The following is a 27,818-nucleotide window of genomic DNA, read 5'->3' as shown; positions in this document are numbered from 1 at the left end:
AGAGATCCAAAACTTATGGAAAATGTGTATTTATTATTTATTTTATATTTATGAACTAATGAACTGTGATAAGATTGTACTGTATATTTATTTTGTAATGTTCCTCTGTGTTTATGATGAATGAGTCTCAGTAGTCTTGTACTTAAATAAAGACAGAAAACTCATACTTGGACAAAAATAAGGTTCTCTAAAATACCAGCAACACTTCCCCTGGGAATGTAAAGACAAAAAAAAGCAATTCTTTGGAACCTAGACATTTCTGTGAGTTTAAACATGAAAAGGAAATATTGTAATAGGAAGTACAATTTTCTGGAATCTCTGTTCCTACGTTTTACCACTTCAAGGTCATGGTCTTGCCAGTGATCTTCGGTCCAGAATGGTATTTTAAATGATGACAACTGATGATGATTTTTCCTCAGTTGGCATATACATTCGGTAAAGAGATATATGTAGAACTAGGATGGAAAGAGGGGTATGTACTGGTAAAACTTTGATAAAAATGTATTAAGAGAAACCTTTGAACCACAATGTCTTTACTCAGCTAGCGTCAGATGAGCATACACCCACGTAGCCTTATTCTTGATTTTATTTTTTTATTTTCAAAATGCAAAAAGTGCCACTAACAAACTTTTTTTCTTGACTCCTCCCATTCAGCAGCCACATGATTCTTGAGTCATATGATGTAAGATATGTGGTAATTGTTACAGTTGCCTTTATTTCCTTGCCAATGTGGCCATAATTATTCTATATATACATTATGTATAAAAAAGACAAAACAATTATATAGAGAATATAAAAACATACATATATTTTTCCAGTGTAATTGTTAACACTTATTGTAGCTTATCAAAGAAATGTCTTTTGGAGAAAAAAAAACTGTGACTTACTACCAATAGAAGAAAAAACCCTTATGACCCATTTTGCTATTGTGGCAGGATATAATGTGTTTTATAATTTAAATAGGTACATTTTTAAATCTAAAATGTTGGGGTTGTTTGTAAAATGTTCCTATTTTTGAGGTGTATTTGGTCCATGGTTGTTGGGCTTCTCTACGTATGTCATGCTCATGGGACAGTGGTGTAATGGTAGTCAATTCTTTACCCATCTTGGCGTTACATTGGGTCTGTACCTGTGAAGTCTCATCATAGAGTGCTGAAAAGGCGGTGGTCCTTCTCTTAGTATTGTGTGGTGTTGTGTCAGTTATGGTGGGAGCAGCCTTGTTTAGTTAATTGTCTCCAATGCTAACTGTGATAATGAAAGCAGCGTGATTGTGGTTAGAAAGTTGTAAAATGAACATTGTGCCTCCTAATATCACCAGAATTTTACATCTCCACCTATATGCAGTAGAAATAGGCATGTTGTCCTTTAGGTGTTATAAAAATAACATTACACATAGATGGAAAGTGGTTAAGTATCAGTTAAAAACCTTTTAACCAAACCATTTGAAATTTACAAGAAAATTTAATTTTAGCGAATGGACGTCTATCCATCACACCAAAAAGTATGGGAAAAAATGTGTGTTTTTTATGTTTGTTAATGTCCCGTGTAATTCTGTCTATGATGTATAGGATTCACTTTAACTCAATATTGACCATCTGGTTTCAACAGGCAACAGTCAGAGCAGCTAATTTAAACAGTTTGGATAGACACCTACAGTAAATCTAAAATAAACATAAGGAAAAAAATAAGGTTCAGTTTAAGTTTTTTTTTTGTCATTGATATTCTCGACTTCTCTCACTCTTGCACTGAGAGAATGGAAGAGATGTCAGCTGCATAAATTTATGTCCATTTTGTAATGGCTTTATACTCTCCTTCTCTGTAACCTTTCCCCAGGAAAGATATGGCATTGCATTTAAATATGAACATGCTCACTTCTGCTCTGCTTTAGTGAAATATAAGTTGAGAACTTGGGGAATTGAGGTACTTTTGTTATCTCTGGCTGTAGTACCCAGCTCATCTTTAAGGGCCAGAAGTGAAGCGCTAGGCTACCAATTCTCTGCTTTTTCTGTAATAAACCACTTTCACTTGAACACATTAACTATTTATCAAGAAAACACAAGAGCTATCTCATCAGATTCATCGTGTCTAGGATAAGAATGTTTAGCCCTATGAATTTAATGGGATCTTTAAAGAACTTTCTGATATCTGCTTATTACTACTGACATACCATAAAACATGTATGACGTAAAATACATTAAGTTCTATTTTGTCATTTCACAAAATTAATCATGCAACCAGCTTTCTTTATTCTTTACAAATGGTGGATTTTATCAAGTTTCATAATGTAGCCTGTTTTCTGAATCATTAAGCCAATTGTAGCACTACAATAATTGTTTCCACATTCAAACTCACAGAACTGAAAGGCCTAGATAAAAGATTGAGTATTATACATTAGGAAGAGTAGCCACATAAAACTAAACAGTACAGCAGTAGAGTGTATGAAGGCATGTTTGATAGAATGTTTCCCATTAAGCTGACATAACCAAAATGGCCCTCGATTTGTAGGCGCCATCTTATCCTACAGCTCTGTGGTGTTCTCATGTGTGCCTTTTCTTACTTCACTTAGCTGCAGGAAAAGGTGTGTTTACATTTTGAATAATAAGTTTAAACAACACTCAGGGTGCCATTTTTTCAGGGTCTGAGAGGGAGACATGAGTACTGCAAGTTTCTTTAAACTATTACCCTTTTTTTCCTTTTCACATCATAAAAGAGAACATATTTTAAAACATTTTTCCCAAAACCATTTCAGAAACTGTGACACAAATTCATGCTGTTAACTGCATGGAATAGAGGAACTGTCAAAGGTGAAGCAATCGTGCACAGGACATTGTTTTGTCTGGAGTAGGAGTCTGTATATTTGTAATTAAGGAACTGTGTTGTATTAATTAAACATTATTTCACAAAAATGACAAAAAAGCTTGTGACATTATCTACAGCTAAAGCTTGTCCTGCTAAGTCCTTTATACAGAGATAAAGTATTTTTGCTGGTGATTTTGTAGACATTGGTACTTCCAAAAAAATAATAAGCACTTCCTCACATATAGATTGTATAGTTTTTCGTCACATTTCTTTTTGAACATGTTTTGTAGAGTGGGACAAGCTGTGGCTGTGGCACTTTCACAGCTTCATTTGGAAAGTGTGTAGCTGGGTATGGATTGTGACTGTGTTTGTGTACTCTTGTATCTGTGCTCCCCCTTATTAGTGTTACAAGAACTACAATGTCTTTTGTTGTGGAAACATCTTTTCATTTGTTCATTCCAGTGTTATCTATGGACAACTTGAATAAAGTGGACAAAACAGCGCCTTTCTGAATGTGATTTTTAAAATATCTGTGTGTTCTCTGTGCAAGCATATGTGTGTGTCCTAATTGGTGCCTTAAGCCCTGCTGTCCTTCTCTAAGTCTATAATTTAATACCTCTTTGGGCCAAGGTTGGTGCATTAAACGTGCTATGGTTTTGATGTGGCTGAATTTCCAGATTGACACCAAGTTTCATTGCTTTCAGAGCATCCATAAATGTGTTTGTGAACACTCTGAAATACTGTGCACTAAAAAACTAAGAGCAAGAATATGTGTACAAATATGAGAGACACCATGCAAGAGTTAAGGTGAGGTGAAGTTAGAATGTATTACATTTTTACACCTTCAACTTGACCTCAGTTCATGACTAATGCTTTTGATATTTCATAAAATTAGTTTTATGATCGGATACGTAGCTCAAGTGCCACTGCCATAGATTGGTCAGATAGGCTCTATTTATTATGATGAAAGTAGCTTGATGCATCTGTCATTAGGAATTCTATGCTAATGTTATGTAGGACCATCCCTTTGCTTTCAAAACAGCCTCAGTTCTTTGTGGCATAGATTCCACAACGTATGTTGCAAACATTCTTTTGAGATTCTGGTCCATGTTGATATTATTCTATCACACATTTCCTGTAGATTTTTTCAGGTGCACTTTCATGTTGCAAATCTCCCTGATTTCCACTCCTGCTTTGAGACATGGTTCATTATCATGCTAGACATACTTATTAGAAGATGGGTAAATTGTGGCAATGAAGGGGATTCACATGGCCAATACTCAGGCTGTGTCATTCACATGATGACCATCTGATACTAACAGGATGGAAGTGTGCAAAGAAATCATTTCCCATACCATTACACCACCTCACAACAGTCCAGACTGGGTCCATGGATTCATGCTGCTGGTGCCAAATTCTGACCCAATCACCTGTGTGCCTCAGCAGAAATCAAGTGGTATTTGTTAATTTTTTATTTGTTTTCAACTGTCCGACTGTTCAATTTTAAAGTCTATGTTTACTGCAGCCTGTCTTTTGTTATTGACTGACAGAATAACCCAATGTGGTCTTCTGCTGTTATAGCATATCCACCTTAAGGTTTGTCATGTTGTGTGTTCTGCTATGTTTTTCTGCTCACCACAATTATGCAGAGTGTTTATGAGACTTACTGTAGCCTTTCTGTTGATTCAAATTTGTCTGGTCATTCTTCATTGATCACACTCATCTAAAAACATTTTCTGGCTGCAGAACTGATGCTCACAGCTATTTTTGTCTTCAGTGTTATTCTGAGTAAAATGGAAAGATTGTTGTGTGTGATCACCCAAGAGATCGGCCACCAGCAATCATGGCACTGTCAAAATCAATGAGATCATATTTTTCCCCATTCTGATGGTTGTGATGGTTCTAGCCTTTTTATACCTGCATGATTTTATGAATCTCTCTTGATTTTATGAACACACCAGGATGTATTCAGTGTCTCTTGTTGCCCTGGACTGTTGTTTAAGAGTAAGCCAACATAAACAATTATAATTTGCAGTTTATACTTACTTATATAAAGTCTCCAGTGTTATTCTGAATCAATTTATAATTTCCAAGAAGTGTAGTTGATGGTTTTATTATTATCTTATTTTCTAGATTGTGTATATGTTTTGGTTGATTAGTAAAGTAATTAGTTTGTCATAACAAAGCCCTGAATGCAGACCTCACAGTGTCAGTTCTGTTTCAGCATGTCAGCATCAGTGTCATCGCCAGTGTCAGCATGTCCACTCAGCAAGAGTCTGGAAAAACACAGATGCATAATACACAGAGTTTTATTGTCAGATGCTGACCTCTGTTGGTGTTTCAAAAACACAATCAGCATCATGCACAAGGCAACGTCCATTTTGTCTTAAACCGAGTGTTATATCCCAGGTAATAGGGATTAAATAGTTGAGAGAAAAATCTTTAAAAATGTAAGTGCATTAAACATGCAATTAAATTAACACTTAAATATAAATGCTCTTGACTTTTATATACATTTTTCATGGTGTACTAATCTCCCCCGATATGGTTTACATACATCTATTAAACAATTAATCCAAATATCATGAGTATGTTATTTTTATACAAGCTACAAATCACTGTAATTTTTTCAGATTAAGGGTCTCTGCTAAAAGGCAGAGATTTTCAGCTTTTGACCTGGCTCTCTTCACCCTTCAGTTGATGGTTTAGGAGTGAAGTGGATTCTGGGCTTCTTTCAGTGATTTAAATCATTTGGCCTACAAATCCCCAGTGACTGCTCTTCTTTACTAAATTATGGATTAAACAGTTTCATGAAATTGTATGCGACCATATAATTAACAAAATAACATGTCTATTGTGTCAGTGTGTCATTAAGAAAATTAATTTCCATTTTTCATGATATCTGATTACTTTTCCTATATACAGTACATCTTCGACCATCAGCAGTGCAGTAGGTCCTCCCTGTCATCCTGCTTCATTTGCAGTTGAGAATGAAACAAAATTCACCATTCCCTGTGGTAAAAGCTGTTATTTTTAATACAGTAATACAGGCAGAATATACATGCCAGAAAACATGCCAGTAAGAAGAGCAGCAACAAGGGCAAGCAAAGAGCAGCTGTAGGTCTTTCAATGTAACAATTAGCAACAGCACAAATAACATTGATATGGTTACACGAATAGTGTTATATAATTGCTATGCATCTTATACTACTAGGTGCATAGATGAGAATGAGTATTTCCTAGGGGACATTAGATGCCTTATCACAGTTTGGCTCCTTTAGTCAGACTGATCAGGAACTCTTGTTTGTTCTTTGTTTTTTAGTAAATACAGATTGAATAGTAATTTTCTTAAGCATCTAGTACATGGAAGTACGACAGAGTAACTTGACACATCTTAACATAAGTTATATGGTGAACATAGAATTTTATATAGCAATCAGACTGACATTATCTAAAATGTTATAACACACCTTATTAGTGTGAGCACTGTTCACATAAACTAATGCTTTAATGATGTAGTTCTAGAATATCCTTATGCCATGGCACCTTGTCAAAGTAGATAAAGAAAGTGGTGGCCAAGCCTGCAATGGCCAGATATACATACATTTTAACTCCTAATGGTTGTACTAGAGAATAATTGTAGCCAGACACTTCCTCCAGCTCCTCCGGGAGAATACCGAGGCGTTCCCAGGCCAGCCGAGAGACATAGTCCCTCCAGTTTGTCCTAGGTCTTCCCCGGGGCCTCCTCCCGGTTGGACATGCCCGGAACACCTCCCCAGGGAGGCGTCCAGGAGGCATCCGGAACAGATGCCCGAGCCACCTCAGCTGACTCCTCTCGATGTGGAGGAGCAGCGGCTCTACTCTGAGCTCCTCCCGAGTGACCTAGCTCCTCACCCTATCTCTAAGGGAGCGCCCAGCCACCTTGCGGAGGAAACTCATTTCGGCCGCCTGTATCCGGGATCTTGTCCTTTCGGTCATGACCCAAAGCTCATGACCATAGATGAGGGTAGGAACGTAGATCGACTGGTAAATAGAGAGCTTTGCCTTGCGTCTCAGCTCTTTCTTTACCACAACAGACCGGTATATCGACCGCATCACTGCAGAAGATACACCGATTCGCCTGTCAATCTCCCGCTCCATCCTTCCCTCACTCATGAACAAGACCCCAAGATACTTAAACTCCTCCACTTGAGGCAGGAGCTTTCCACCAACCTGAAGGGGGCAAGCCACCCTTTTCCGGCTGAGAACCATGGCCTCGGACTTGGAGGAGCTGATTCTCATCCACGCCGCTTCACACTCGGCTGCAAACCATCCCAGTGCACGCTGGAGGTCCTGATTTGAAGAAGCCAACAGGACAACATCATCTGCAAAATGCAGAGACGAAATCCCGTGGTCCCCAAACTGGACTCCCTCCGGCCCCCGACTGCGCCTAGAAATCCTGTCCATATAAATAATGAACAGGACCGGTGACAAAGGGCAGCCCTGCCGGAGTCCAACATGCACCGGGAACAAGTCTGACTTACTGCCGGCAATGTGAACCAAACTCCTGCTCCGGTCATATAGGGACCGGACAGCCCTTAGCAGAGGGCCCCGGACCCCATACTCCCAGAGCACCCCCCACAGATCACCACGAGGGACACAGTCGAATGCCTTCTCCAGATCCACAAAGCACATGTGGACTGGTTGGGCAAACTCCCATGAACCCTCCAGCAACCTGGTGAGGGTATAGAGATGGTCCAGTGTTCCATGACTGGGACGAAACCCACATTGTTCCTCCTGAATCCGAGGTTCGACTATCAGCCGAATTTTCCTCTCCAGTACCCTGGCATAGACTTTTCTGGGGAGGCTGAGGAGTGTGATCCCCCTGTAGTTGGAACACACCCTCCGGTCCCCCTTCTTAAACAGAGGGACCACCACCCCAGTCTGCCAGTCCAGAGGCACTGTCCCCAACCCCCACGCGATGTTGCAGAGGCGTGTCAACCAAGACAGCCCCACAACATCCAGAGACTTGAGGTACTCAGGGCGGATCTCATCCACCCCCGGTGCCTTGCCACTGAGGAGCTTCTCAACCACCTCAGTGACCTCAGCTTGGGGGATCGACGAGTCCTCAAGCGTGCCCTCTTCCTCTGCTTCCTCAGTTTAAGACTGTCGGTGGGGTTGAGGAGATCCTCGAAGTACTCCTTCCACTGTCCAAGAATGTCCCCAGTCGAAGTCAGCAGATTCCCACTCCCACTGTAAACACACTGTCACACTAAACAGTGTGAGCATGGCACTGCTTCCCCCTCCTGAGGCGCCGGACGGTTTGCCAGAATTTCTTCGAGGCCAACCGATAGTCCTTCTCCATGGCCTCACCGAACTCCTCCCAGACCCGAGTTTTTGCCTCTGCAACCACTCGGGCTGAAGCTCACTTGGCCCTCCGGTACTTATCAGCTGCCTCCGGAGTCCCCCGAGCCAACCAGTCTTGATAGGACTCCTTCTTCAGCTTGACGGCATCCCTCACTTCCGGGGTCCACCACCGGGTTCGGGGATTGCTGCCACGACAGGCACCGGAGACCTTATGGCCACATCTCCGCGCGGCCGCGTCAACAATAGAGGTGGAGAACATGGTCCACTCGGACTCAATGTCTCCAACCTCCCTCGGGATCTGGTTGAAGCTCTGCCGGAGGTGGGAGTTGAAGATCTCTCTGACCGGAGACTCTGCCAAACGTTCCCAGCGGACCCTCACAGTACGTTTGGGTCTGCCAAGTCTGTCCAACTTCCTCCCCGGCCATCGGATCCAACTCACCACCAGGTGGTGATCAGTTGACGGCTCCGCCCCTCTCTTTACCCGAGTGTCCAAGACATACGGCCGGAGGTCAGATGAAACAACCACAAATTAGATCATCGACTTCCGACCTAGGGTGTCCTGATGCCATGTGTACTGATGGACACCCTTATGCTTGAACATGGTGTTCGTTATGGACAAACTATGACTAGCACAGAAGTCCAATAACAGAACACCACTCAAGTTCAGGTCGGGGGGCTGTTCCTCCCAATCACGCCCCTCCAGGTGTCACTGTCGCTGCCCACGTGGGTGTTGAAGTCCCCCAGTAGAACGACTGAGTCCCCAGTCGGAGCACTTTCCAGCACCCCTCCCAGAGACGCCAAGAAGGTCGGGTACTCTACACTGCCATTTGGCCCGTAAGCACAAATAACAGTGAGAGACCTCTCCCCGACCCGAAGGCGCAGGAAAACGACCCTCTCGTTCACCGGGGTAAACTCCAACACATGGCTGCTGAGCTGGGGGGCTATGAGCAAGCCCACACCAGCCCGCCGCCTCTCACCGCGGGCAACTCCAGAGTAGTAGAGAGCCCAGCCTCTCTCGAGGAGTTGGGTTCCAGAGCCCAAGCTGTGCGTGGAGGCGAGTCCAACTATATCTAGGCGGTATCTCTCAACCTCCCGCACCAGCTCAGGCTCCTTTCCCCCCAGAGAGGTGACATTCCATGTCCCTAGGGCCAGATTCCGTGTCCAGGGATTGGGTCGCCTAGGCTCCCGCCTTCGACTGCCACCTAATCCACATTGCACCAGCCCCTTACGGTTTCTCCTGCAGGTGGTGGGCCTACAGGAGATCGGCCCCACGTTGCTCCTTCGGGCTGAGCCCGGCCGGGCCCCGAGGGGTAAGACCCGGCCACCTAGGTGCTCGCATGCGAGCCCCAACCCCGGGCCTGGCTCCAGGGTGGGGCCCCGGTTGCGCCATACCGGGCGACGTCACGGACCTTGCTGTATTTTTCTTCATAAGGGGTAATGAAATACAAGTCTCACCATACCATACACGAGCCATACAAGTTTCTTTATGCTTACACCTTTGTTTTTTGTTGGCACATACAATACACTGTAAAAAAAATTGCTGTTAAAAAAACAGGCAATTTCCAACAGTAAACTACTGTTATTTCAATAGACAGTTTAATCCTGTAAATTAACAGCCAAAAGGCCCATAGATTAATAATTTTCTGTAAATTTACAGCCTTTGACTGTATACCAGTTGGTGCCTGAAAAAAACAGTCTTGTGCTGTGAAAAGCAGCATGAGATTTGGTCACACTGCACTTAATGAAACTCTGAATAGAATTTGAAAGAGAAAAATGTGAACATTATAATCAGGTGGAAAATTTGGAACACGTTATAATAAAGTGTCCTAAATATGTTAATGAGAGAAAAAGTTTGATGTGTAGCCTTATCGAAGAGAAAGAAAAAAATGGACATGATAAGCATTTTGTGGAGGGGTTTAAATGTCTTAGATTATTGTTGCAGTATTTTGAGGATACAGCATTATATAAAATAATATAGATAGGTTCTGACCCACCATCCTAATGAGTAGATGGCGGTAATGCACCTAAAAGTTGTTTGCCAACCGCCATTAAAACTCAAGAAGAAGAAGAAGAAGAAGAAGGCAGCATGTCGGGGCTGGGGATTTTTTAACTCATCCCATTTTTTTTTAAAACAGCGCGGTAAAAAAAGATCACCTCACAGCTCGTGTCTTGCCTCACCTCGTTGTTAGGACACGATTGAATGTAAGTTTGTATTTTTGCTGTTATTTCATGGTGCTTTCCCCAACTTGTAAAATCACGTCTTTCAATAACTTAAGTTATTTGTGACTCTGCTAAGTGCTAACTTACTTGACGCGAATCGCGTTTTAAAGGCAGTTCTTAAGATTCGTTAGTCTGTTTTTTCCCACCTTTGATTATTACAGCTTGGTTAAAAAGGTTCGATATAAAGTTCATTTTTTAGTAGTAACGTTAACACTTTTAATGTACATCTTTTTCTGATTTTTAATATCCGATGCACATGTAAATGTCCAATATAATCCACGCAAAGTTACTCGTATTTATTATCGAGATTTACAGGCTTAACTGCTATATAGTCTTATTAAAAAGGCCAAAGTGTTTAAAACAAGAGTCAATAGTAGATATTTTAACTGCCTTTTAGCGCGAATCGTGTTTTGCAGACACGTTGATAGTCAACGGACTGTTGACCACGGGTCAAGCATTTCTCAAGTTTTCTACGTCGAATCTTTGATCAAAAAGGTAATAACCTGAAATATATATATATATATATATTTTATCTTATGCAGGAATCATTAACTCGATGCACTTTTTGAGATGTAACCAACGCTATTAGGTAAGTTTAACATGTATACGTGCAAACTTGTGCAGCACTATTTGTGCATTTGTGAGGCAGCTGTTACACAGACATGTTTCCAATGTAACTTTTAGTTGTGCTTAATTTTTTTTTCTGGGAAAAGAATTGTGAAAATCAAACTTCAGTCTATGGGACAGCGACACAAGCCTCCCTGTGTTCTGAAGACAGTCGAAGGACTTGGTGGTTTAGAACGACACAGTAGTCATTGATTTATGATCAAATTGTCATTTTGGGGTGAACTTACCTTTTGAGTATTGTTTTAATAAATATATGTATATTTATTAATACCCTTAGACGATTTGTCGGGATAAACCCTGAAAAAGGCTCAAAGACCAGCAAAGGCAATGTTGTTTCGAAGAAGAGTGGAAAGATTGTCAACAAGAAGTCAGCTACTGTCAACGCAAAAGTTGCTTCCCTCCTAAAAAATCTCATCGATTTTGAATGGGATTTTGTCTAGGTAAGTAAACTCAATTGCCTCCTACCACTTACATGTTGTAGCTTGCTGAGAGAGTTACCACCTCTAATCTACATTTAAATTCAGTGGCTCTATGTTAGCTCTTAATTATTCACATAATTATTCACTCCTTTCTGGGTAACTAGAAAACCCAATTACATTTACACACAGCTGAACTGTCTGGTCTTGACTTGCAGTTCTGTTAAGATTGTGTTTTGTCTGACGTATTAAAAAGTGTTTGAGCACTAGCTTTTACCATGTGCTATATTTTGTCACTAATATTTTTAAAATGGTTTCTCTCTTCAGACCTGGATGTCCTCTCAGGCCAGAGAAATCAGAAGCTGTAGTAAGACTTTTTTACCTATTAACTAATTATTAGAAAAAACCTATTTGGTTAATGTGTTCCTCACATCATGCCTAGGGTTGGGTATCAAAAGGAATTTTCCGGTTCCGATTCCAGTTCCAGTTCTGCCTTACGATTCCCGGTTCTGATTCCGATTCCATAATAAAAGAAATGTGAAAAATAATGCACAATACTTAAACAATTCCATTTGTGTTTATTAATCACTCTTTAAATATTTTAAACAGAGCATTTCAATTCATATCAATTTAAATAAATCCAACATCAAATTTAACATTCAGAATTACAACTTAGCAAAACAGTTAGCAATTTTTCTGAAGAAAAATTAACATGTCTGCTTTCTCTGGGAGAAGACGAGACCTTTCCTGGCTTATTGTATCTCCAGCTGTGGAGAAAACCCTCTCAGAGGGACTTAAGTAAAGTTGGCTCCATATTCACAGATTCGAATTTCCCGAGTCAACAGCTCCTGACCTAAACACTCTTATTACACAAATAACGCCTCTTTTTTATAGTAATGTAGAGAGGCAGCTACAACCCAAGTTTCCTCAATATCAGCTTTCCTCTGCGTTGGACAAAATACATAAGTCTCTATGTGTGAACACCTAAGAGACAGATTCCAAGGGACCGTCAGCAAAGTGCAAAACCCGAAAAGCGAACACAAAAAACAGTCAATAACTTTACTGTAATACACTGTACTGTCACCAAACTCAGATCACATATCACTGATGTCCTGAGTGTTGTACTACAACACTTATTTGGGATAAATGTGTTTTTGTTTATTTTTTATGATTTTTCATAATATTAAAAAATCAATAGCTTCACTGTAATACACTGTACTGTCACCAAACTCAGAACACACATCACTGATGTCCTGATAGATGTACTACAACATTTATTTTCAGGAAATGTGTTTTTGTTTATTTTTTATGATTTTTCATAATATAAAAAATCAATAGCTTTACTGTAATACACTGTACTGTCACCAAATTCAGATCACACATCACTGATGTTCTGATAGTTGTACTACAACATTTATTTTTGGAAAATGTGTGTGTTTTTTTTTTGTTTTGTTTGTTTGTTTGTTTGTTTTTTATAATGGGGTAGATTTGCTTCCTTGTCGTAGCTTTGGAAATTAATCCACACTTTAGACTTTTTTTAGACATGTTTAACACAAAGCGTACCTCAGCACAGCAGCGCGAGTGACTGATTTCTGTGGTAAGATGCGTTAATTTGGTTGCGTGACTGTAAAACAATTAATATTCATGAGTTAAGACATGGCTATTTAAAGTGACCGCTCACAGCGCTTTGCCCGTCATCTCATCGGAACCGCGTTTGGAACCGAAACAGAAGCGGTTCTGAATAAGAACCGGTTCTCGGTTCCCAACCCTAATCATGCCAGATTTTTTTAAATGTTGTGCCATGTTGGCAGCTTTTTCTTGTAAGGGTTTTTTAAACTGTGTGGTTCCTTGAATTGCACTTTTTTCTGTGAGAGAGTTTTTTTTAAATATACTGTTAAACATACAGTTACTGTTACTATTTAGCTCTTTGAATTGCACATTTTTTTCTGTGAGACAGTCTTTACTTTGTGTTTATTTAATTGCTTTAATTTATTTTTTAAACTTAAATTTTTCTTTGACAGTGCAATTATTGTTAAAAAAATACTTATACATGTTTACAGTGCTAAAAGATTGTTAACAGCAAATTTAACAATGCTTTAGTTGTTTAAATAAATTGCAAATGAATTTCACTGTCAGTCTATTTCTCTTTTATTTTTTATTTTATTAGATGTTAGGATATCAGACAGTAGATTAAATATGAATTAACTTATGTTTCACAATTATAGCTGTAGCCATTTCTGTGAAATTACAGCACAATCTTAAAATGTAAAACAGTAATGAAAGTGTAGAATTATGAGAAATTGCTGGAACCATTGCTGCCAGTACTTTACTGTAAAATTACAGCACAACTGTAAAATGGAAAAGGGTGGGGAAACTAAATTTACAGTATATGGCTGGAACCACTGCTGCCAGTACTTTACTGTAAATTTACGAGAATTTTTTTACAGTGTACTTAATGTTTTACAATCACGAAATTGAGGATGTCATGGCACTGAAAGCCAAGGTTGCTACCCAGCCAGATGTCTGTTTTGCAAGATAGCTAAACTTATGCAGCCTCTCATAAGAAACTGTATAGCATCAACTAGCTCTTAGCTACTATATAATCAACATAAGTAGGATTGTTGCAGCAATATACTATAAATATCCATGTTAGCTAACTATCAAGATAAGACTGTTAAATTCTTAGTTAGCAAACAATCTTCATCGATATGACAGTTAGCAACTTAGCTGAGATGAAATGGGAACTCAGACCAATTACCCTCTTAACTGACTCTAACCACAACTGTCTTGTGCAGACTTCAAAAGGTATGATTTTATAGTATCTGATAAAAATTAATGTGTTTATATGAACAGTTTTCAGATTCTGACACCCAGTAGCACAACACAACATTTTAGAAAACAAACTCAGACAAGTCAGACTTGATCTTAATAAATCACTATATTCTTCCACAATGTTTTTGCCACCAGATATGAGTGACATCAGAGCAATGTGTATCAATGTGTCTTATCTTTCTAAAGAAACAGAAATGGTTGGGCACTATGTGGTTCTATTAGAAATGCACACTTAATGAACAAATGTCACTTTCACAGCATTTCTTTTATTATTGTTAAACATGATGCTATTCATCTGAGAATGTTTTACTTCTCAGAACTGTTGTAAGGAATGATTATTTGAGCTACTGTGGGCTTCCTGTTAACAGGAACCAGTTTTCCATTCTCCTTTGACCTCTCAATGGGTGTATTGGCTAACAGAACTTCCACTGAGTGATTTTAATTGTTCTTTTTCCACTTCATTTTGTGTAAACTCTCGAAACTGTTGCGTATGACAATCTAAGGATATTAGCTGATTCTGAAGCCACCACAAACCACCTACTCAAATCACCCTGGCACCAACAACCATGCCGCAGTCTATATAATTAAGATTATATTTTTTCCCTATTCTGATGTTTGATCCTAACTAAAGCTCCTGAGGTTTGCCTACATGGTATTATAGATGGGACTGCTGCCTTATGGCTGAGGCTGATACATTATATAATGCATATCCATCATACCAATTTGTGGTTCTTTCCAAAGCTTTGCCACAAAACTGGAAGCATACAATTGTATAAATGTCTTTGTGTGCTGTATCATTACAATTTCCTTTTACTGGAAGAATTTTAATCAATTTTTATATCCAATAAAACATAGTCTGATAATTTCAAGGGGTAAAAGAACTATGTTTGCTGCAGAGAACCACGACCTCAACCCTACAGAACACCTACATATGGGGGTTCCTAATACATTAGTTGTAATAATACATTATGCATTACATAACCTAAAACATTGACTGTAGGTGGTTAGTATGTTGTGTCAGTCAGCTGTATGGTCTGGTCTTTATCAGCAATCAGGTCTGTGCTGAATTAAGAGTTTACAATGACCCATTAGTTCCTCAGGAGCTCTCAGTTGCACTATTATAAACTGATGTAGAAAGGACATTATTTACATTTACACTATTTACTGCCCACTGTCACCCAAATGAGGATGGGTTCCCTTCTGAAACTGGTTCCTCTCAAGGTTTCTTCCTCATATCATCTCAGGGAGTTTTTCCTTGCCGCTGTCGCCTCCGGCTTTCTCATTAGGGATAGGGAAAGATATATAGTATTTTAATTTTTAAGGTAATCTTTTTTTTAATTAATTTTAAACTTTACAATTCTAAACATTTATTTATTTTTAATCCTTATTTCTTCTTCTTCTTCTTCTTCTTCTTCTTCTTCTATATTTATTTATTTTTCTCTTTTTTCTGTTTCCAAACTTTTGTAAAGCTGCTTTGACACAATGGGAAATTGTTAAAAGTCCTATACAAATAAATTGAATTAAATTGAAAAAATTGAATAGTAGGGTTGAGGGCCTGGCAGTAGATGGTGAGTAAAGTTTTGTGGGTGTTTCAGGGGTCATCACAACTGTTACAGTCGTTGGACTGCATGAAGAGGCCGCACATTTGGGCAGTGGACCATTTTCTTCGTTAAGTAGAATATATAGTTTCAGTTTCAGTTATATACCTTGCTATAGACACTCCTTATGAACAACAGTAAAAATTCGCTTAACCTCGTTTGCTCGGGGTTCATTTTGGATACGCTCGTGTTTTGGAGACACACGACTGGCCAATCACAGGTGACGCTCATGTCCGTGTGACGTCATCACGTCACGTCAGCTGTTTTGTGTTTACATCAGTTCGTTTTTTTTCTCTGCTAGAGTCAAGTTCAGCGCTGTAGTTTTACTGTAGTTAGTTAAACATTTCCCAACGCAATGTGGAAACGCAGTGTTTATGCGATCGATGGGCAAAACCTTGAGTAAAACGGTTGTCGATTCCGCTCTCGCACGGTAAGGGCAAATGGAGGCTGGACAACCATCGTGTGTGTGTGTGTGTGTGTGTGTGTGTGTGTGTGTATGTTTTGTTTTTGTCTTTTGCTTGTATTGTAAAAATTTGCCCTCCTGTCATATATATATATATATATATATATATATATATATATATATATATATATATATATATATATATATATACACAGTAAACCTTTTTCCTGTTTCCCGTTAGCATATATTTATGTACGGTATATTCTAGTTGACAGTAATTTTGCTGCTGTTGTTGTTGTTGTTGGTGGTGGTGGTGGTGGTGCTGCTGCTGGTGGCACGCTGTCGTTGTGCCATTTTAATCTTTCAAGTTGGTGAATACAGCAGCTACATTTGTTAAAGGAACATCACTTTTTTCTTTTTTTCTTTTCTTTTTTAAGGTTTTCAAAGTTGCACTGTAGTAACTATTTTGCTTGTACTTGTTCTGCTTTGTTTTGCTGTTTTAATGAGTTCTGTGTGTGTGATTCTTGGGTATAAAGTACACAAGAATCACACACTGGACAATACACACTGCAAAATGCGTCAGAGTTCCTCAGTTAACTCTATTAGCAACTGTCCTCATTTTCATACTCAAAGCTCCACTAAAATGTTTTTTTTTTTAAATCTAGGTAGAAGCCATAAAGTGATCCAACTCATTCAAGAAAATTCTCTGTTGAGCAATTTAACTTCATACCGATATAGTTATAGAGTAGTTTTAGGAAATAAAGTGTCAAATAAATGCATTTTTCTTATGTTACAGTTTTGCCACATTTAGTGTTGTGTAACAGGATTTATGTATATACATTCTACTAATGTTAAGTCTTTGTTGCTTCAAAGTATGATCACTTGTCTGACCCCCTACTGAATACGATTATTTAGGTATTTACATGTTATGAAAAATACTCTGCATTGCAAATTTTGTTATTTCTGCCTAAACACAAGTAATTCACAGTGACAGCTGTTAAGGCAATTCGTGTAAGCAATTCATGTCATCTTCAGGCCAGAGGAAAGAACTCAATAGCACATGGTTGTGAAGGCTTGAAACTTTAAGTGCTTCTTTTTTTCCATCTCAGTTTTATTTAATTTGTTCCAAGATATTCTTTATAATCATTAAGCCTGGTTTGAAAACACAAAGTGTTTTCTGTCACAAACAAATACAAATGACACCCTCTGGTCTAAGTGGAGCCTTGGCAAGAGTTCAAACTGGGGCACAGAGGACTATCACTTTCCACTCTGTATTGTTTGACATCTAGAAATAGAATGACAGACCAACTTCTCACAATAATATAAGCATCTTTTGCCACGCTGGCTACTTTTCTAGTGTGCGTTGACATTTCATACATGGAAAAAAAAGTTTTGTCAGGACTCAATCAATTTTATATTTATTCTAACTTATATATTTATTCTAGACTTAGTTTCTGTTCTTTGTTTTATATCAGTTTTATGACCAATGCATATTTTATCCCTTTCTCCCCAGACTGTGCTAGGCCTCTGTCCACTCTGACCTCAGATACACAGTCTGATCTTCACTATGGGTGGTGCTGTGAGTGCTGGAGAGGACAATGATGAATTGATTGACAACCTGAAGGAGGCACACTATATTCGTTCAGATTTGGTGGAGAGAGCTTTCCGGGCCATTGACCGTGCAGATTACTATTTGGAGGAGTACAGGGACAGTGCCTACAAAGACCTGGCCTGGAGGCATGGCAACCTCCACCTGTCTGCTCCCTGCATCTATTCAGAAGTGATGGAGGCACTGGAGCTGCATCGTGGCCTTTCTTTCCTCAACTTAGGCAGTGGAACAGGCTACCTCAGCAGCATGGTGGGCCTCATTCTGGGTGAGTTGCAATAGGCCCCTTAAAAAAATAAAATGTACTGTGTTAATGACCCTGTCTTACCCTGACATACATTTAGAATACAGAATATATTGTTCTAAGCTACAACCTTCTATGCTGCCAATTATGGATTTTTGAAAAATTTTTTACAATAAAAGAATAAAGAATATAGAAAAAATAAGAAATAAAAATGAAGAATTGTTAATTATTACAATAAACAACACTTTTGCACAGTTATTTGTCATCTGTAAGGTAACACCTAATAGCTATTGTTATTTCTTTAGATAGATTGTATTGTATAGATATGTATACTGTTAACTGCCAGTATTGTATTTCTCTATATTGTAATTTTTCTGTCTTTTTTTTTTTTTTGATTGTATGTTTTTTTTAATCTGTGTGTAGTTTAATATACAATAGATTTTGTCTTTTCTGTTGCACTGCAGTAGCAGGGTTTCAATATTTAACCACTATCTATATTTATAGTATGACAATAAAAAATGATTTGCAGGTCCATTCGGTGTGAATCACGGTGTTGAACTGCATGCAGATGTAGTGGAGTATGCCTACCAGAAACTCGAATACTTTATCAAAACCAGTGACAGCTTTGACAGGTGAGCTATGAGCAATCGTATATTTTAAACCTGGTGGGGAAAAGATATATATATATATATATTTATAAATATATATATTTATAAAATATATTTTGAAATAGTATTTGTATATGCATCATAATGTGTCTCTTTCTATATGGCACAGTTTTTCCAGTAAATTGATTACATTCCATTTCCATTCTAGAGCTGCACTATTGATTAAATAATAATAAAGATTTTAATAATGGCTGTATAATCATAAAAAGTTGTGATTATTAGGGATGCACCCAGCTAATATTGAATGTTGGTATTATATAACCTCAAAGTTGGTTATTTTACTACAACAGTACTTCCTGACATTGGGCAGCACTATTTGTTTTAACCGTGTATATATTTAATGTTCTGAAATACCCACAGGAAAAGTTATTTCCTGTTATCATCATGTAACCCTCAATAAGAGGGAATACAAAACAGCTCCTCTGTCCTGTAGACCCCCCATGGTTTAACATTTACCAACCAGTACAAAGCAACAAAAAATTTTAAAATACATTTTAAAATACATAAAGTACATTTCTCAGTTTAGTTTCATAAAATGCGCCATCCAGTACATTTGTCCTCCTATTTCATGTCACCTGAGCTATTCTCAGAATCTGGAATGGCCCTTAGGAGGATAAATAAGCAAAAATGGTTTATAAATGTATAAAAACTTTATAAATTTTTTTATAAAATTTTATTAAAAATTTACTTATAAAAAATAAGTAAAAATTCCTGTTTATTTAAAACAGGAATTTTTACGGGAACATTTATATTTAATACTGGGGCATTTAAAATATTAAATGTTTAAAGTATAAATGTGTGGTTCCTAGCAGAATAAGAAGATTCATGTAGTATTTAAATGAATTAAATGTTGTGTGTGTAGGTTTGAATTCTGTGAGCCATCGTTCGTGGTGGGGAACTGTCTGGAAATTCCTCCTGAGAGCCGTCAGTATGACAGAGTGTATTGTGGGGCTGGAGTGCAGAAAGAATACGAGAACTACATGAAGAACCTACTGAAGGTTGGAGGGATTTTAGTGCTGCCACTGGAGGAGAAGGTTTGTGCATGCTTGTGTTTGGGGAGCTTAGAAATGTTCTGATATTTCGTCTTACATTTTTCATTAAAAAAATGATTTGAAACATTTGTTATTAAATTAAATACTTGAACATGATGAATTGATTATCACTTAAGGAACATAAGTAGTTTAAAGCAGTTTCATTTTGCATTCTGTATTTATTGCACAACCATAACATTAAAACAACTAAAAGGTTAAGTGATTATCTTGCTACAATGGCACCTCTTAAGGAGTGGTGTATATTAGGCAGCAAGTATTTGAAGTTAATGTGTTGGAAGTAAGAAAAATGGGCAAGCACCTTCTCAAGGCCAAACTGTGATGACCAGTCGACTAGGTTAGAGCCAAAAATGGCATGTCTTGTTCCTGGTATATGGTAGTCCCTTCAATTGGCACATGAGCATCATACCTGAAACGTGAGGTGGACTGGTCTGATTAATCAGGTTTTCTTTAACATCTTGTGAATGGCCAGGTGTGTATGCATTGCTTACCTGGGGAAGTGAAGACAACAGCATGCAATATGGGATTCTTTTGGCAGTGGCACTGCAAAATAATTGCAGGAATAGTTTGAGGAACATGGTTTTTATTACATTTTTATTTGATGGACAAGTTTCTCTTGTACATTTACTTCTTTATAAAACGACAGTAAAGTCAGCTGCCTTTTTAAAGCAGATCTATGACACAATAGCATGTGATTGATGCCATAATTACACTATATTTACACTATGATCACTAGTCAGAACCTTATTAATTAAGTACTGCTTAAAATCAGCATGCCAAACCACCTCCTTCCTTCATTCAGAGAATAAAGTGGAACAAGGCATATTTGAGACTGAAAATAATAAAAAGCAAGATAGCAAGATGGTGATGGCAGCAAAAAAGAGAAATTATGGCAGAAAACGAAATGTGTAACATTATTTAAAAAACAGGAAGGTGGACTATGGTGAGTAAATATCATGGCCTATAGTTCTGTTTTCTGAAAAGCCATGTCAACAACAAGGTTTTAGATAACAATCAGCTTGAAATGCACAATGGCATTAGATTTCTATGTTCTAAAAATAATCGACAGTTTAGCACAGACCTGGGGTTACATAGTTCTAAGTGAAATGACAGTGTGTGTGTGTGTGTGTGTGCTGCAAACATTTCACTTATATCTATGGCTTACTTGCCTTTTGCAGTTGACCAAGATTACACGGATGGGTCAGAACTCCTGGGAGACAAAGAAAATCATAGCTGTCACTTTTGCCCCTCTGGTGCAGCCCAAACAAAGCATTAATGGGAGATGCAAGACTGTGCCACTGCGTGAGTAGTCTGCTACTACATATTGTCAGATGATATAAAAATGCTACTACATATTGTCAGATGAGTTAAAGGGTAACATGTAATTATTTAACATTTATCAGTGCCATTCCAACATGCCTTTGCTTTTTAAATTGTTGTATTTGATTAAAGATTTTATTTCTATTGTTACTATAATGGTGTCTATACGGATTGTTGGCCTGGTCAGATAATGGAGATAAACATATTCACACCTCTTTACCATATTTTGTTATCTCACAACCTGAAAATGAAATGGGTGTAATTGGGATTATATGATATGAATCTACACAAAACAGCATAATTTTGAGTGATAATGAGGGGAAAATGATATAGTTTGAAACATTATAAATTTAAAAAAAATAAAAGTTCCTCGTTCCTCATATTCCTCATTTAGATCAGGTGCAGTTGCAATCAAAATTCACATAATTAGTTGAATGGAGTCCACACGTTTCCCATAACCATTTGCAAAATGTTTTCTAATCTGATGAACACAAAATTAAACACAATTGTGGTGGGCTGGTACAAAGGTGGGCTGGTACAAATGATAGGTAGGCAATCAGTGGCAGTGGATTAAGTGTTAGGTGGATTAGGGCCACTACCACTGATAACCCATAACCAATATTTACAAAAAAATCCACAGAGCCTGTCAGCAGTGGCATATTTCCATCATGGGAAACAGAAGCATGCGTGCCACAGAACAGAGTACTGCAGCGTTGGGTGTGTGCGATACCTGGAAGTATTAAATGAGTGGAATATTTTACCAAAAGCACACTTTGGGATATTAGCTAATATTGGCTGGGATTGTTTGTTATTCAAATCGCTAACCGCCTAAACTGGGACTGAAATAACTGAAAGATGGATCTGCTTGTTGCACTTGTTGAGGACTGGGGAGGAGCAGTGCTTGTGGAGGGTAAACTGGAATTAGATGTATCCTCTGATGTGCTAGCATCAAAGACACAGGCAGCACTAATATTGCATTATAGGTTTAAAAACGATACAAACAATACATCAAGTTGTAACGACAGTCAAATAAACGTAATAAAATTGAATGTCAGTTAAATTATGAGCTTTCTTTCGCTGCTGCACAGCAATCACAAATTGAGAAAAGCTACAGCCTGTAAGCATGTTCAACTGAAAGTAGCATGAGGTGAGTGGTGAAAATCTATTCTGTGCTGTGTGGGGGTGGGGCTTTGGGTGGGACTGCTGCAGAGAGATCATTGTCCATTGGCTGTAGGCTGCCCACCCAATCAGAAATTAGAAATCATTCTGGTATTTTCTGTGCTATTTTTCCTTTTGGCTAAAATAAAAAAAATCTAACTGACTGGGTGGGCAAGACCTAAATCCCACTGCTGCCGCTGGCCCAGTTTCCATTTTTAATGACCGTGCTGAACAGGATGTTCAACGTATGTTCATTTTTCTACTAAACCTTGATTGATTCTTTTTCAGAAGTCTGTCTTGGACCTAATTTGATAGCTCCTTGGTCTTCATAATTTTCGTTTATGTATGCTATTTAATAATTTCCAGGAGCAAGTGTATTTATACTGAGACCATGTTACACTCTAATTGTACACAGGTGGACTCCATTCAACTATTGATGTGACATCTGATGACAACTGATTGTTCCAGAACTAATTAAGAGGTTTTATCTTTTCATTAAAAGATAAAAAAGGTGGGTGGGGATACTCAATACTTATGCATACTAGCATAATTAGGGCCATAATAAGAAGTCAAAATGGAACAGTTGAAAATTTGCCAGGAACTGGCTGTTTAAAAATCCTCACAGAAGACTTACTGTAGCCATCTGCGTCTTTTATTTTGACCTTTTTTGGACCTTTTTTGGACCTTTTTTTATTTGTGGTCTGAATTAATGAGGGCAGTTCACATGCATAAACCCCAAGAATATATTGGAGTATGGAATGCTCAAAACATATAGACTGGCTATTATTGCCTAAATATAACTGTAAATAGTATACATGCAATCTTTTGTGTTGTAGCAATCTTTGAGGTGCGAACACTGCAGGATTTGGCACGTATCTCCATCCGCCATACCCTTCGCCAGCCTATGGACCTGACAGAGAGCCGTTCCAAAAGGCGAGTATCATTTCCTGGCGCCCGAGCCATTCACCGCTACGGGCCTCGTTTTGAACGCCGCCGTTTCTGTCGCCGCTTCTACCGCCAATGCATCAGCTCCACCATCCTGCACGAGTCTATGATGCCGATGGCCACAGATGATTGCAGCTACCCGGGAGGAGTGGAAGAAGAGGAAGAGGAGGAAGCTGAGGAGGAAAGGAACTGCAACCAAACAGGGGAAGACCTGCAGGAAGAGGATGAGGAGGAGGAGAGTGTGGCTGGTGAAGAAGAGGAGAAGGTCAAGCGAGCTGAGGCACCGGTCAATGTTCTAAGACAGAGGATCCTGGGACTGCCCTTGCCTGAACCACTCAAGATGTATCTCTTATATTATCGTGAGAAATGAGTTAAAGAATGTTAGTGGCAATGGGCTAAAGCAAATTTTAAAGGACCAACTAAAAGAGGCCACCTATAATTAAATCATTACCTGTTTCCCAGTGAGATGCTAAATAGCTGCATTTTGGATGCATTAAGAACTCGTATGGGGTTTCTGCAGTTCCTTCTAACCATACTTGTTTGAGCAATTTTTTGCATCTCATCTGTGATTTCCGTCTGATTTTAGAAACCCCAGCCCCATCCTGCAGTGAACAAACACCTGTACATCATCTTCAAAATGCTGGTGGACTACTTCAGCAAAATTAATGTGCTGCCATGACATGACTGGCAGTAGCAGCATTTTTGGATGTTTGCTGAGATTGGTGTGTTGGATTAAAATCATTGTACTTTTTTCTCTAGGTTTATGAAAGCTGTTGTATATTGTTGAACTACTTTCTTTGTTACAGTCTCACTTATATCATAAGGTACTAAATTCCATTTGCATGTTTAATGCTACAGCACACCTGCATTTTGTTGTGATGTGCTTCAACCCTGTATGCTGTGCAAGTCAGTCTATGTTTTGGGGGGTTAGGGGGGCATCTTTGCCCCAGTCATTGCAATGTCACTTTAAAACAATTGGTCAGATGTGAACATTATGTGCAAATTAAATTTTATGCCCCTAGACTCCAGCACACAGCATGCATCACACTGCAACATGCACACAATTATACATGTATAAAGAAATGTATTTAAGTATTGATAACCCCTGGTCTAGAAAACACATCAACATGATACAGAATTTTGTTCGGTCGAAAGCTAGTTTTCTAATACACCTTCATTATATTTTAAATGTAAAATGAAGTCCTCAGAAACTATGTCCCTACTCAGGAATAGTCCATGGTTTAGCTTTCTCTGAGGTAGTTGAATTGACCAAAAATAATATTAAAAAGTACAGAATTTTTATTTTGACCAAAAACAGATAATATTGTTAGATTTTATACTATGCTTACCGAATAATAGGCTTAGCCCTGTGAAGTAAACCTTCTTTGGGTTACTATGCTTGCTTCTATTACACTGCATTCATTTCCACAATTTTATGTGCTTTTCTTTATTTTTTTCTTTGATTAAGGACACTGACATAGATGCTTACTATAAATTTCCCTACATGCCTGAAAACATTATCTAAATAATAACTTGAAATGATTGTGAGAATTTAGGTAATGTATAGTCTTTCAATAAATTTCAGTTTGCACAGGAAATTCAAAGCGTTTTGAAACAATTACTAGAGTTTGTTGATTTATACTATGTTCCAGATTATATCCTGATGCAAAGCAGAAATCTTTGCATATCCCATGGCATGAGAAACACTAATGGTTTCCCATCCACAGTTTTCATTCGTGTGAATATTTTTTCCCTGCATAGTTTGATTTTTAAGGTAAGCTGTGACGCCATGTTTGGTGTGTAATCAATTGGTTCAGAATCACATTCTTTATTTTTCCTCCAGAAGACCATCTTTGTTGCTCTGGAGAGCTAATTCAAGTGTAGCTGTATCGAAAATGTTGTGCAATGTGTGCAGTCATTCCACAACCTCATGTCATTCTCACTTTTTATCTATTATATGATCTTAAGGTTTACAGTTTTTGGGAACACATTAATTCGTTAATTTCCATTCATTTATCTTCAGTAAACAGTTTATCCCGTTTGGCATGGTGTTAAATCTAGGGGCAATTTATCAGAGCCATTCCACCTACTGTCATGTTTGAGTGGCTGGATGAAAAAAGTAATCCAAGCTCAGGATTGGAGTCTGTAGAGCTGTAAGGAGACAACACCACCCATTTCTAGCACCATTAATTAATTCATGTTCAGTGAATACTTAATTCATTATTCTCATGTTTGCCTAAAAGAAAGGAGTAATTTTGGCTAAAATGAAAGGATAGTATTAGTAAAAAGAAGCATTTACTTGAAGCTCAGCCACCCCAGCATTTCATATAAAAACAGGTGATCATGGAGTTGATATAGTTACACAATCTGATTTGTTGGAAAGTGCATGGAAAGTTTGGTTTAAACCTGGTTATTGAAATCATTAGAAATGCTTCTATGATGGAAAGCTATGAACCACCTTTCAAACCTTGAACAAGAAAGGCTTTCCAGTTCTTTTGGCCAGTTTTTAATAGTTCTGGAGAAGCACAAGTACAGTGGCCCATAAGTGTTCAGCCAAAAACACAACAGCAAAACTGTAAACAAATTCAAAGCAGAAAAAGAAAAGGAAAAAGAATTGCACATTGTCCCATCTATATTTAGCCAATTGAAGTCACTTGTGGGGGGCACGGTGGCTTATTGGTTAGCACGTTTGCCTCACAACTCCAGGGTTGGGGGTTTGATTCCCACCTCCGCCTTGTGTGTGAGGAGTTTGAATGTTCTCCCCGTTCCTCGGGGGTTTCCTCCGGGTACTCCGGTTTCCTCCCCCGGTCCAAAGACATGCATGGTATGTTGATTGGCATCTCTGGAAAAATTGTCCGTAGTGTGTGATTGCGTGAGTGATTGAGAGTGTGTGTGTGCCCTGCGATGGGTTGGCACTCCGTCCAGGGTGTATCCTGCCTTGATGCCCAATGACGCCTGAGATAGGCACAGGCTCCCCGTGACCCGAGGTAGTTCGGATAAGCGGTAGAAGATGAATGAATGAATGAATGAATGAATGAATGAATGAATGAAAGTCACTTGTGAGATATTAAGTCACTTGTGAGAAGTAAGTCTTTCTTCATTTTAGCTTATTTTTAGCATGCAAATACTCGTTAATGCCCTAAAAAGTTGACAGCATATGTAAACTAATATATGAATGAACATATTTGCTTAATAATAAGCATGAATAAAACTCCCTGCTGACTTGAGAGGAGGGTGAGGGAGAGCATGGATCATAAAGCATGGCTTTTAAAAGAACTTTAACCATAAATAATCAAGAAGAATCTTAACTGTCACTGCATGCAGACACAAGTTCAGCAAAATTCTACAGCTGCCTGTTACTTTGGACCGCATCAAATCTGAACAGTTGAAGTACCAGAAGCCAATAAGTGATCGGTGCTTTGCTGAATTTCATATAGTAGCGCAAATGGAGTGGGGTGTGGGGTGTTCCATACCAACTGAAAATTTTGTAGGGGACGAATGTCCACTTGATAGCCAGGCAACCTCTGTTTTTAAGGCTATGGAGACATGGTCTCCCCAAAGGGCCAGAATCCCTTTCAGGATCCGCCATCAACGTAGTCATTGGGACGGCTTCTTTCAGTGTTTTTAAGTGGCTTACAATGGTATATTTGGTATATACTTTTCACCTTACCTCATAGTCAACATCTCAGACTTTCTATGTGACTTAGAATAATTTAATAATTTAGAGCATGACATGGCTAATAATATGAGCACTTGATCTCCCATTGAAAGCATACACTGCTGAATGCCTCTGTTACACAACCAGGACTGACATTCCTAGCAAACTCTCCTGTGATGTTATACCAAAACACTCAGCTCAAAATATTGTATTTTATTCTTACTCTGTGAAGATCCCTCCTCCCTGAAAGGCATTTTAGATGCCATGGGGCTTACACCCATACAGTAATTTGGTATAAGCAGCCTAATTATTATTATTATTATTATTATTATTATTATTATTATTATTATTCTGAATCGCGGATTCTAATTAGGAGAACCTGTATAAACTTGCAAATCCTATTTTTTAAGGGTTGGGTTTAATTGTTGAATTGAGTAATCAGTCTTTCTGTTTGTGGATGGTAAACACTACAAATCAGTGTAATCCCTATTTGTACAATTTTTAAGTGATGTTGAGGAATTGATTGGGAAAACCTTGGAATTGGGAAATCTACAGTAGACTAAAAGTATTCAATTGCATTAAAAGTATTATCAACAAATGCTACTGAATTCCCTCTGTTAAAATCTGTATAAATATATATATTTTTATTATATAATTATTAGACCTACACCTGGACTGGGAATCTATGGATCTATGGCAAACTGGATAATTGCAGGTATTCCTCTGCATCACGGGGAGAGCATACAAACTCAGTACACACAGGGCAGGAACAGGAATTGTGGATCCAGACCTGTATGTGAGATGCAAAAGTACTAAACACTAAGCCATGATCCACATTATCCTGTTTTAATAGATGCCATGTTTTTTACAAGGATGTTACAGAGAGTATTTCCCAAATGTTAGGAGAACGTAGTCAGAACAATTCTGAA

General features: G+C 38.4%; 1 protein-coding gene and 1 long non-coding RNA gene across 5 annotated transcripts; both read left to right on the top strand.

Annotated features, from left to right (window-relative positions):
• The first annotated feature begins 10,216 nt into the window (after positions 1-10,216).
• On the top strand, positions 10,217-13,492 carry LOC132862765 (uncharacterized). Of its 3 annotated transcripts, XR_009650054.1 has the most exons (4): positions 10,227-10,347; positions 10,908-10,954; positions 11,270-11,432; positions 11,736-13,492. It is a non-coding gene; the product is annotated as an uncharacterized LOC132862765 (long non-coding RNA). The 3 variants fall into 3 exon arrangements; XR_009650055.1 differs by lacking the exon at positions 10,908-10,954 and having other exon boundaries at positions 10,217-10,347; XR_009650053.1 differs by lacking the exon at positions 10,908-10,954 and having other exon boundaries at positions 10,219-10,860.
• Positions 13,493-16,078: 2,586 nt separating this feature from the next.
• On the top strand, positions 16,079-24,829 carry LOC132862303 (protein-L-isoaspartate O-methyltransferase domain-containing protein 2). 2 transcript variants are annotated; one of them, XR_009650009.1, is made up of 7 exons: positions 16,079-16,268; positions 17,755-18,115; positions 18,621-18,723; positions 19,622-19,793; positions 20,987-21,110; positions 22,702-22,797; positions 23,123-23,258. XR_009650009.1 is itself a non-coding variant. In XM_060894263.1 (6 exons), exons 2-6 carry the CDS (start codon positions 17,809-17,811, stop codon positions 23,599-23,601), a joined length of 1,185 nt encoding a protein of 394 aa, XP_060750246.1. In that variant the 5' UTR covers positions 16,080-16,268; positions 17,755-17,808; the 3' UTR covers positions 23,602-24,829. The 2 variants fall into 2 exon arrangements, 1 of the variants encoding a protein (XP_060750246.1); XM_060894263.1 differs by lacking the exon at positions 22,702-22,797 and having other exon boundaries at positions 16,080-16,268; positions 23,123-24,829.
• The last annotated feature ends 2,989 nt before the right edge of the window (positions 24,830-27,818 follow it).

The sequence above is a fragment of the Tachysurus vachellii genome, chromosome 19 (genome assembly GCF_030014155.1).
Source record: "Tachysurus vachellii isolate PV-2020 chromosome 19, HZAU_Pvac_v1, whole genome shotgun sequence".
Taxonomy (NCBI): Eukaryota; Metazoa; Chordata; class Actinopteri; order Siluriformes; family Bagridae; genus Tachysurus; species Tachysurus vachellii.
The sequence above is the reverse complement of the archived record's forward strand: the minus strand, read 5'-3'. Positions and strand labels throughout refer to the sequence as shown.